This window comes from Furipterus horrens, unplaced genomic scaffold (genome assembly GCF_987537825.1).
Source record: "Furipterus horrens unplaced genomic scaffold, mFurHor1.1.pri manual_scaffold_4, whole genome shotgun sequence".
Classification (NCBI taxonomy): Eukaryota; Metazoa; Chordata; class Mammalia; order Chiroptera; family Furipteridae; genus Furipterus; species Furipterus horrens.
This window is the reverse complement of record NW_028327174.1, coordinates 60,616,522-60,629,361: the sequence shown is the minus strand read 5'-3', so window position 1 is coordinate 60,629,361 and position 12,840 is coordinate 60,616,522. Positions and strand designations below refer to the sequence as shown.

At 31.2% G+C, this 12,840-nt stretch overlaps 1 protein-coding gene across 2 annotated transcripts in view; it reads right to left on the bottom strand.

Moving 5' to 3' along the window:
* Window positions 1-12,840, bottom strand: part of USP15 (ubiquitin specific peptidase 15) — a 111,154-nt gene that overhangs the window by 61,507 nt on the left and 36,807 nt on the right. For both annotated transcript variants that reach the window (XM_090273544.1, XM_090273545.1), the window contains exons 4-6: window positions 11,232-11,358; window positions 4,385-4,530; window positions 1,821-1,882 (exon numbers count right to left, since the gene is read on the bottom strand). In XM_090273544.1, coding sequence (XP_090129670.1) covers window positions 1,821-1,882; window positions 4,385-4,530; window positions 11,232-11,358 — 335 coding nt within the window. The remainder of the gene's footprint in view (window positions 1-1,820; window positions 1,883-4,384; window positions 4,531-11,231; window positions 11,359-12,840) is intronic.

Below are 12,840 nucleotides of genomic sequence, written 5' to 3'. Positions count from 1 at the left end.
AAAAATACAACTAGGCCTAAGTGTTTTTAATAATGGAGTATACATCTGATAATTCTAAAACTGTTCAAAGTATTTTCTCTCATCCTGTATATTGCCTTTTCACTGTTGACTGTTTCCTTCTTTTTTTTAATTATTTTTTAAATTTATTTTTTAAGTATATTTTATTGATTATATTGTTACAATAGTTCCAATTTTTTCCCCTTTGCTCCCCTCTGCCCAGCACCCCCCTCCCCCAGCAATCCCCCTACCCCCAGTCCATGACCATGGGTCACACATACAAGCTCTCCAGTTTCTCCCTTTCCTATATTATTATTATTTTTAAAAATTAATTTTTTGTTGATTGTTTCTTTTACTGTACAAAAGCTTTTCAGTTTGATGTAGTCCCATTTGTCAATGCTTTTGTGCTTGTGGCTTTGGTGTCATAGTAAACAAATGACTACCTAGACCGATGTCACAAAGCTTTTCCCCTAAGACTTTTTTCTTGATGTTTTATGGATTTGGGCTTTATTTTTAAATCTTTAAATCACATATCTGATAAAGAGTTAATATCCAATATTTAAGGAACTCCTACAATTCGATGGCAAAATTGGGCTATGACTTGAATAGACATTTCTCCAAAGAAGGCATACAAATGGTCAACAGGTATATGAAAAGAACCTCAACATCAGTAATCACTGCAGAAATTCAAATCAAAACCATGAGATGTCCTTTCACACCTGTTACGGCAGCTATTGTCAAAAGAACAACAGATAAGTGCAGCTGCTATGAAAAACAGTATGAAAGTGCCTCAAAAATATATAAATAAAAATAGAAATATAATACGATCCAGAAATCTCACTTCTGGGTATATATCCAGAGGAACCAAAATCAGTATCTAATACAGGTATCTTCACTCCTATGTCCAATGCAGTACAATTTACAATAGCTAAGATATGGAAACAACCTACATGTCCATCGATGAATGAATGGATATAGAAAATGTGGTATATACATAGACTGGAATATTATTCAATCTGCCATGTGTGATAACAGGGATGAACCTGGGGGATACTATGCTAAGTAAAATTAGCTTGTCACAGAAGGGCAAATACTGCATGATTCTACTTATATTAAGTATCTAAACTAGTCAAACTCATAGAAACAAAGTAAAATGGTGGTTACTTGAGGAAGGAAGAAATGAAGTTAGTGTTCAACAGAAATAGTTTTAGTTATACAAGATGAGTAAATTCTAAAGATCTGCTGTTCAACGATGTGCTTATAGTTAACAGTATGGTCCTGTGAACACAAAAATGGATTAAGGTGGTAGAGCTCAAGTGTCCTTCCCACAACTTTAAAAAAAAAGAAGTTAAAAAGATTTCTAATTTTTTCATCCCTCATTTACTATCAAAAGTGGTTCTTATACTATTGTATGTCTACTTGTGCTTTTGTATTCTAATACATTTATTTTAATAAATAAAAATATTACTTTCACACCAGAATCATTATGATAAAGAATGTTCTTTTAACAGACACTTGAAAAATATCACAAACAATATATTAAACAAAATGTTTAGTGATTTAACTGTATTAGACAACGTAATGTAACGTTTGCAACCTTTAAACTATACCTCATTCTACAGGAGATTTGAATTGGAAGCCTTTTTAGTAATAGCATATTAATTTAAGTACAAATTTAGATAACTTCTATACTGAAAATAAAATATTAAAATAAAAGGAACATATGTACAGCACACAATTAAAATCTATCATTCTGGATTTTATTATCTCAAATCAAAGGCTTCTAAATCATGTAATATGTCATAAAAAGTGGAAGCACTTACTTAGGAGTAGAAGGACCCCTTGGCCATGTTCCATCTTCATTTTTCTGTTCTATCACTAACACCTAAAAATACGACACAATGAAAGTGTTTCTCTTAACCCCAACATTAAAATAGTTTTAGAAGATTAGCTGAATTCATTAAGAAGCTAAAGTAACATGGTGATTAATTAAAGAGCACAGCAGACAAAGTGAAGAAGTATTTGCATTTTGATTCCAAAGCTGGACATGGGAGATGAAAATTTAAGAAGTCAATTATAAGAAGTAAGCAACTGGAAACACACACTCAGACACACACACACACACACATGGGAGAAAGAAAAGGATCACTCATTTTGGGGGTAAACTCTTTGCTAATATATTTTTGTTTCACTTCCTAATAATAATACTTTAAATTTTAGTAAAAAAAATAAAAGTCCAGGATACAGTTTAGTTTATTTATCATTAGTCAGAAAATAATTTAGAAAATCTGGAAAACTTAATGCACATTTTGGGAAGCATTCCTATTTCAAAATCTGGTAAATGCATTCCTAGCAAGGAGATCAAATTATTTAAATTCTTGAAGCCTCAATTTTCTAATGTACATGGTAGAAATAATAACAGCCATTACATAGGCTCAGTCACTGAAAAGAGTTAAAGAAATAATACTATTTATTTCAAATTGTACTCCTGAGCTACCTCAAGGCCTCCTGAACGGAAACCAAAGAGAGTTATATGTCTATCGCTGGGCAAGAGAGAGAGCTGACTGGCTAAGCAGGGAGTGCTGACTAACCAGTTCCTCATCCAGCTTCAGTCAGGTAACTCTCTTTTTAATTATATACATATTAAGTTTTTAAGATTTCACTTAAGAAAATAATGGCTAAAATAAGTATGAAAATCACTTTTTATAGCCTATTACAAGATTTGACATAGAGTAAACATTTACTAAAAATTAATTTTCTTCTGTTCCTTTAAATTTTTAACAACTTGTATCATATTACTGATGTCAACAGTAATTTTAAATAAAACAGAGCAAAATAAGACAAAATCTTCCATACACAGGAGCACCAGGCTCTGTGTTAAATACTAAAAATAAAAACAAAAATAATAAGATGGAAGTCTAATCAAAACAAAGACCTCATAGTCTAGCTGAAGAGCTCAATATATAATAATAATAATTTTTAAAAAGATTTTATTTATTTATTTTTGAGAGAGGGTAAGGGAAGAAGAAAGAGAGGAAAAGAAGTATCAATGTGTGATTGCCTCTCACACACCCCCAACTGAGGACCTGGCCTACAACCCAGGCATGTGCCCTGACTGGGAATCAAACTGGCGACTGTTTGGTTGCAGGCCTTCGCTTAATCCACTGAGCCACACCAGCCAGGGCTCAATAAATAATTAACTGAAGTACATAATGATACAAAAGACATATGTAACTCTTCATGGAAATTAAGGGAGTGACTTTTTCTCCAAAGCAGAAAAACCCTATACCTCAAGTAGATATTGAGGAAAATAAATCAGGCTGAAGAGATGATGTTATATCTGAGCTGGAATTTGAAGGATTAATAATCTGATCTGGTTAAACTACATGAAAGAACTAATGGTTAATTTGAATGTTTTGATATTTAAAAAAACTTTTTGCTGATTGGATACAAGGGTTGGGAAGAAGGGTATACAATAGGCCTGTGAAACAACAGGTAAGAAAACACAAGAGGATAATCAACACAGTAATGCTTAGGGCACCATAAGTCGTTCAGTTGGTTTTGTTAGAGTGTAAATCACAAAACAAGGATAATCTAAAGATCATGGAAGACTGGCAAATGGTCAAACCGTAACTTGCAAGCTGTTTTAAAGTACCTGGACTTTACAATTGTTAAAGAGCTAGGAAAGGTTTATGAAAAGAAAATCATAAGGTTTACATTTTAGAAAGAGGATTCTGACAGAAATATGGAAGACTGAAAGTGGACATGGCCAAACACCGGAGGTAGAGGGATCTGTTAAAGATAGGGGCTGAGAATAACAGAGATTAATTAAAGAAACATTTACAAGGTAGAATCCGCAGGACTTGCTGATTTCTCAACCCATTCATTTCTTTGGATTGTATCAAAAAGAAAGATGAAATCAGGGGTTGATACCTTCTAAGCAGGAGCTGGTAAACTACAGTTTACTTATTCACTGACTGCTTTTGTAAATAAAGTTTGTTGGAACATAGCCACTTCTATGTTTACATATCCTCTCTAATGGCTATTTCCATGCTACTACAACGGCAAAGTTGTAGTTATGACAGAGACCATATGGACAGCTGAGGGAAAAATACTTACTATTTCATCCTTTACAGAAAGTTTGCTGACCCATCTTATTAGCTGTTTTATTTATTTTTGATGGAAGATGATTTCTTTTTTATATTCAAGTTCAAGAAGGGAAACAGAAGGTATAGCTAGTGTCCAGCAGGGGTAGAGGAGATGAGTTAGACAGAGGAAGCCAGAGCGAGTAGAACCTCTTAGATTGTCAGGATATCCAAAAAAGTTTGTGACCCCAGAAAGCTTCATGTATGATATGCTTAAGATAAATAGTATTGCTAAACAATACCTGTCCTTGGTATAAACCAGCATCCTGAATGGTACTGTCTGGTTTATTCAGAGGTTCAAATGTATTACTCATATATTTGTTCCACAATCTGGTCTCCTTTTCATCTGGAATATTGAAGATTTTTCTTATTTCCTTTTCAATTGTATCTAGATTTAAAGAGAAAAAATATGTAAGTATAATAATTATTTAAATATATACCACATAGACCTAAGTGCTCACCAGCATGAAAATCCTAAATTTAAAATATTGGTAGTAAAAACAGGCAATATGTAGAAATTATGTAAAAAACAATAAAGGTGTGTTTTTTTATTTTTATTTATTTTCTTTTTAAAAAAATATTTTATTTATTTTTCGAGAGAGGAAGGGATGGAGAAAGAGAGGGAGAGAGAAATATCAGTGTGTGGTTGCCTTTCGCATGTCCCCAACTGGGGACCCGGCCCGCAACCCAGGCATGTGCCCTGACTGGGAATCGAACCAGTGACCCTTTGATTCTTAGGCTATCCCTCAATCCACTGAGCCACACCAGCCAGGGAAAGAAGGTGTGTTTTTAAAAGAACAAAATGGTAATTATAACTCTGACAGAAGATTACTTGGGGAAACTGAGATCTTAAAAGGTAAAGTTCAATCATATAACATTATACTTTATGACATACAGGATAAAACTTTAATTTTTACACTTTATAAAAGCAACATAATTTTTCTGATGATGTGCAGAAGTTAGAAAGTAAAGTATGATTCAAAGATGTTACAAATGAAAAATATTTTAAATTATAACATGACCAATTTCAGAACTAATATTAAACTGAATATAATTTACAGTTTAAATAGCTAACGAAAAATAGAATATATGGACACAAGAGAAAGTGGTTAAAATTTCTTGTTTTCAAGGTAAAACCATATATTTTCCTTATTTATAAATCAATTATCTAAGTGGGAGAAGTCTTTTCTTTTTTTTAACTGGAGCTTCTTAATCTCCTATAAAATAAGACAGGAATGTCTATATATTTGAGAGTACAAATGCAAGTAAGCTTCAATATCATATAGTTAAATAAATCTTTAAAATGTTTAAGCATGAGAAAGAGATATTAGAAAATACTATTAAATCTATTGAATTCTGGTCAATAACTTGCATAACTTAAGACTCAAGTAAAGTAATAAAAATATTTTATGACAGATGAAGAAATAGAAAATATTTCTAAATTTTAGAATATTTGATTAGTTTTGAAAAAAATTATTTATAAAATACTAAACCTAATACTTTCTCTGAAAAAATATAAACACCTATACCTATTCTATATAATTAAGTTTACTCCAATGATACTGTTTATGTTCAATTTAGCAGTTAATGTTCTTCAATAGTCTTATAGTCAATGCGATTTTGATTAGGGCATTAAATTAGTAAATCTCACAGTGTAACTTAAAACTTAAAGCAAATTAGTCAGAACATTTAAATAATTACAAAAAAATAAATATATTGCTTGTTATTTGGGGGGTGCGGTTAATTTTTCTTATTGAAGTATAAATATATACAGAAAAATGCACAAGTTATTAGTATATCATGAAAAATTTCCAAAGTGACATACAATGTAAACAGCACTCAAATCAAGGAAGAGAACATTATATAGGAAGGAGGATAGAGGAAAAAGCTGAGAAAGGGAGGTCATTGTAGTCTTTTCATAAAACAGAATACTTTTTCCTTACTGCAGAAATAATTTTTGATCATTCAAAAATTTAGAAAATACAAATACAGTGCAAGTAAAATGTTTACCTAAAGGTAAGCGCTGCTAACATTTTGATATTTCTTTGTTTAGATATTTTTTCAGAATATCTGTTAACACACATATTTATATACATAATATAAATGTACAAACACATATTGGAATTTCCTCTTTACTGAATTTTGCACTCCACTCATATATAAGAGAAGAACTTAACAGGCAGAAGAAGGTGTAATACAAAGGCCCTGGGGTGGGAATATATTACGCATGTTTTAGAACAGCATGTGGTGCAGCACAAATGTGACTTAAGTGAGAAAAGCAAGGTAAAAATGAGAACACAAAGGTACTTGTGTAGGGTCATATAAATCTTGCAAGATATGAAAGCATCCTAATTTATCTGAGGAGCTTTGACCAAAGTAGGGAAGTGTTCTAATTGATATTTTAAATGTTTCTTTTGCTGCCAGTGAAGAACAAACCAGAGAGGACAGATATCAAGGGGGAAAGATTGGGCTACTGCAGCAATGCAAACCAAGGTGGTAGTGGTGGTAGCAGTAGAAGCAGTGTTAAGTGGTCAGACTAAGACTGGGCTCTGAATGGACTGCTAAAGACATGCTCCTAGATTACATGCAGGGTGAAAAATAAAAGCGAGTTTAATTTCATTTATATTTTCGGATTCTTATCACACATAAGTGAAGATATGAAATTAAGGGGAAAATTTGGATAAAAGACATATATTTAAAAGACATTAAAAAAAGACATCAATATGTGGAAAAGTATTTAAAGCCAGGGGACCAGAGGAAAAAAACAAGAAAAAGGAGATCCAAGGACTAAGAATGAGACACTCTGATGTTTTGATATCAGGAATATATAGAGGGTCTCACAAAAGACCTGAGGAAGATGCAGCTAGTGAGAACTTATGCCCTGGAAGCCATGTGAAGAGAAGGTGGTTATAGATGGAAAAAGGAATAAGTAGGTTAATTTTCTTAGCAGATTAAGGAAACGGAAGACTTTGAAATTATCACTGCATTTATCAATATAGAAGTACAGTATTGAAAACTATCACAGAAACAGTACCAAGGGAGTGGTAGGCCTGAATGTCTGATGTGGTAGGCTCAAAAGAGAATGGCAGCAGAGAAGTGGGAGCCCGAAAGCAGAATGCTCAAATTGAGTTTTAGCAAGTGCAGTCATAGATAATAACAGTCTACGGGAATTAGTGGCTGACTCTGGGTGCAGATCAAGATCACTGGAGGGTGTTTTCACTCATATGTGGCATGTAACACCGAAACTCATAACACAGACAACAGTATGGTGTACCAGAGGGTGGGGGTTTGGGGGAGTAGTAAAGAGAAAGGGGGCTGGATATATGGTGATGGAAGATGATCTGACTTTGGGTGGTGGGCACACAATGCAATATACAGATCATGTATCAATGACATGTACACTTAAAACCTATATAATCTTATTAGCCAATGTCACTCAATAAATTTAGGGAAAAAAAAATATCAAGGCATTGAGAGCATGTATATATTTTCCCATATATTAATCTGACTCCATTAGGCAGTTAATAAAAAGCACACAGAGGTAGAAAAATATTAACTCAGATAACAGAAAATTGTGATAGATGTCTAGTAAAAACATTTGATGTGAAAGTTAAGCAATTCTATTAATAAATTCTGTAAACATAAAACATTTAAGAAACTTTATAACAAAAATTATTTTTCAGTGTTATCCTTAAAGAAAAAATAAAACGAAATTTTATCTTTCTTATTGGAATATTCAATACACAAATATATTAATTTAGGAAGAAAAATATTCAAAGGCAAAGTATTTTGGCTCTGAGTGTGGCAAACTGTTTACATTTTGGTTAGGGCTACCATCATTTTTATTATAAATCAATGTAGGTAGTACTAGCTGAAAAAGGAACACTTTATTAATTTGGTAAAAACAGAAAACAGGTATTTACATTTTTAAATTCTATTTATATAATTTATATAGCTATATTTCATGTACATAGCTATTTTGGTCATTTTTAATCACAATTTTTAAAAAGACTAGAAAGGAAATAATGTATTCCATATTTTCTTTCTTATTATCCAAATTCTTTATCGTTTCAAAATTCACTTACTTGAGAAAAACAAAATCAGCCTAATTAACACTTGCACAAATGGTATAAGGCAGCAATTAAGACATAAATAAGGTTCTGATATAAAAACCCTGACTATGGAGTTAAAATACTGGCTCTACCACTTGGAACCAGGGTGAACAGATATGTTACACAACCTTTGGAAGCCTCCGCTTTACCACCTATAAGATGACAATACAGTGTTGTTGAAGTTTAAATTAAAAATTCCTGTCAAGTGCCTAACACATAATAACTATTCAATAACTGCTAACTATTATGATAACTATAACCATAAAAACTCTAAAATTCCTGATTTGGTTAATTTTAATAATTTTTGCAAAACTTTTTGCACAAAAAGCAAAGTTGCTATAATCCAGACTTTCAAACTTTTAATACTAAGATTTACAGGAAGAAATCGTATTCACATATAAAATATTGGTTTTTCTACTGTAACATTTTCTATTCCATTCTCTTTACTCCCCAGTTTAATGACTAAGTATTAATAACAGCTTGAAATCAGTTCTAATAAAAAAATATTTTACCTATAAAAACTCAGTTCATATACAATTTTAAGGAATATATCCAATGTATGTAGCATTTAAAAGTATAGTAAATGTGAACTACACTCATTAAGTCTATAAAAGTCAAACTTTATTTATATATTTTATCCTCACCCAAGGATATGCTTTTTGATTTGAGAGAGACAGCGAAACATCAACATGAGAGAGAAACACTGACTGGCTGCCTTTCCTACACACCCCTACTGGGACCGAACCCACAACTTAGGCATGTGCCCTGACCAGGAATTGAACCAACGACCTTTCAGTTTGCAGGATGATGCCCAACCAAGCCACACCGGCCAGGGCCAAATCATAAACTTTTTGAAGCAGACATTCTTTAAAAATTACATATTTCCTTGATAAACTGTTACTTAGAACTTAATGTGAGAACAGCAAAACACTTGTTTTCAATTTAGAAATCTAATTGCTAATTTTCATATGAGTTTTAAAATACTATTCAGTAAACTAATGTTCCAAAATAAGATTTCTGATTCTCATTTTACATATAATTTTCTTATAGATATGAGGTAAGAAGAGAAGAAAATATTAAAGCTTCAAAGGTAACCAGAGAACACAGTTTATAACAAGTATTTTAAGAGGTCACTTCTCATTTATATTCCAATTGGCTGAACATTTCAGAGATTAGTCTCAAAATTAATTTTAATAAACTATCCTTCTTGGATAGACTCCTATTCTTACTGTGCACATTTTCATAGAATGTTTAATATAATTTTATATACAGTAGTCTGCCCTTACCTGTGATTTTGCTTTCTGCCATCTGAAAATATTAAATGGAGAATTCTAGAAATATGCAATTCTTAAATTTTAAATTGCATAGGTTCTGAGTAGCATGATGAAATCCCGTGCTGTCTGCTTTGTCCTGTCCAGGACGTGATCAGATTAACTGTTGTATTGGAGTGCTTGTTTTCAAATAACCCTTGTTTTACTTAATAATGGCCCCAAAGTACAGGAGTAGTGATGCTGGAAATTTGGATATGCCAAAGAGAGCCCATAAAGTGAGAAGGTGAATATAATACAAAAATATATTATGAGAGATCACATTTAAATTATTTTTATTACAGTACACCGTTATAACTGTTCCATTAGTCATTAGCAATGTTGTTAATAATCTCTTACTGTGCCTAATTTAGAAATTAAACTATCATAGGTAGGTATGTATAGGAGGAAACATAGTACAAGTATATATATGGTTCAGCATTATCCCTGGTTTCAGGCATCCACTGGGGTATTTGGAATATATGTCCACTGGTAAGGGGGCACTACTGTATTATACTGAAAACTTTCAGTATTTAGTATGTAGAAAAGTTTCAATATGTTCCACAAATCTAGAAGCTGAAAAGTTATTTTTTTCATAATAATGATAGTTATATATGGAATTCCTAATACTTTAAGCATTCATTTTAAACAGATGGCTGTGGGTTTACTGAAATTATATCTCAAATTTATAAATGTCCTAGCTAAATAAAGAGGATGAAAATAAAAAACTCATACATAATACTTCATTTGGTGAAAACATTAGGATTAACCAAGCACTGGGTATAAAAGGGTGGTACCAATTTTATGAAAAATACAAGTTAAAAGTATTTTCAGTATTTTCCTTTTGTGAAATGAGTAAGTGGTAAAAAATCATTTAAACAACTTATGAAATTTAGAAATACTTTTATTTACTTTTAATCAAAGTGTACTTAATGATTGGTTCCCACAAGGAAAATTACACAGTGCCATAATTCATAAATGTGCTAACCTCTCTTCTTCACTGAGGCGTTCTGCTTTAAGTATTATCACCACTGTCCACTTAAATTTTCCAACAACATGAAATTATTATCATTAACCTTGTTTTCCAGTAACTACCTCTTATGATTTTCATTTTAAGCTGTTTGGTCAGAAAGTACTATAATTTTGTTGTTAAATTACCAATCACTTATTTTAAAAAATTTAATCAATATAGTCTTGATCTGAAATTAAAACATAATTTTAAGTAGAATGAAAAAATTTATGTATATTTTCATTTACATTTATATATGTAGATATATGAATATATATAGATATATACACAAAAATATATAAAGGGAGTTAAGTACACTTATTTTTGAGAGTATAATTCCCTAATCTACTCATTATAAAAGCTCTAGTTTAACGTATAATCCTGTTACAAACAAAATGTAATTTCCAATGCTAAACTAAAACTATTTGATGGATTTTTTTAAAAAGCAAAATGGCACAAAGGTTAAAGTCATCTAATAGTGTAAAGTAAATTTAGAAACTATAAATAATTCAACTCTAACCGAAGATATATTGCATCAGGCTTGGAAATCTATAGTGTTAAGTATAGACCCTTAAAATCATTATCATCCTAGTAGCATATAACAAAGAATTATAATTAAATTTCTAATAGCAATGATTTAGCAGACAAGATCTTGCTTTACCGATTGTGTCAGCTTTGCTAAATCTTCGAGTTACAACATTGTTCATGTTTCCATTTTCACAGAGCTTCAGTTCTGTGAGATATACTTCTACTTTGCAGTGCTTGACAAACATACCCTGTTCAACCACCTAAGAAACAAACAAACAAACAAACAAAAACTGTGTCAGCTACAGTGCAATATATTTCATTGTCTCTAACAGAATGCATTTCTCTAAAGAGGCTTTAGGAAAAAAAATCAGATATCCAATGAAAAACAGTAACTAGTAAAATCTAACAATGTAAGTTAAAAGATATTGAATATTTGAAAATTGGAAAATTTAATATTTAACAGAATATAAATAATCATATTAAACACTAACAGTTTAGAAAGATATCTACTGATCTATGAAGATACTTAGGTGCATAATGAATATGTTTAGTATTTATTATGAGAAAGTTTACTCAAAATGTAAATATAGCTCTGATTAAAGATAGACATAATTATAGCTTTTAGTACTTGATCTCAAAGCAAAAAACCTTGTAAAACTGTTAAGTTTTATAAAATTTAAGTTAGCAATAGTTGTATCACTCTGTATGTTAAAATATATATTTTAAAATAACTAAATTACTGCTACCAAAATATTCATCTGTGCCCTGTAACTGATATGTTAGTTTTTCATCCTGAGATGACTTTGTTTGACCTTTAAATGCACACTTAGTAGTTCTATGCAACAAATGAAGAAAAAAAAAGCTGTCAAACATGCAAGGAATAAAACACAAAGACAGAAAATATGCATATATTAGGGTCACCTTTTTAATAAGTATATTTCCTTTCGATCTTCTAAAGGTTAACTGTAGGATTTCAGTCATGAATACTGTTGCTGAAAATAGTAATCAGCCTGATACGTGATACATTAGACAAATATGGCAAAAGGGAGGCTCCAAATGACTCTTGTACTCACAAGCTTAGCATCAATTTAGTAAGGGCCTTAAAATTTTCTTTTACTTGTAGGGAAATTGTTTTAGTTAAAAAATTCAAATTTAGTTTATTTAGCACTTAATGTCCAATTCAACACAATTTTTATGATACTCTGTCATATATGCTTTCCTATTTCTAAAACAGGTTAACAGCCTGCATCTTTCCTTCTATTAATTAATTGAATTCATTTTACAAACCAATATGTAAATTGGCTCTCATAACTAATGGAATGTTTTCTCTTTTATCCTTATTTATTTTGAGGCTAAGAATGTAGCAAAAGATACTGCTTATAGCTCTATTTAAGTAGAAAAACTAGGAATCAAATATTACCATCAATCAAAAATTTCTGCTCTAAGACTCAATATCTGAGTAGGAATCCTAAAATAATATTAAATTAAGATTGCTACTGATCATTGGTAAGTTGCTAAAACTATACGCCTTATTTTTATGGGAAAAAAAAAGAAATGAGCAACAAAAGATCAAGTAATGGAATAAAGAAACAGGATAAAATAACGAAAATAAGAAAATCCCTCATTATGATTTATATTAAGGTATACAAAATATTTTTAAGACAATTTTCACAACACTAACAGATATTTTCCTGATAAACACCCAGTGATTTAGCTGTCAGTCATTGTAAACAGTGGGGGAA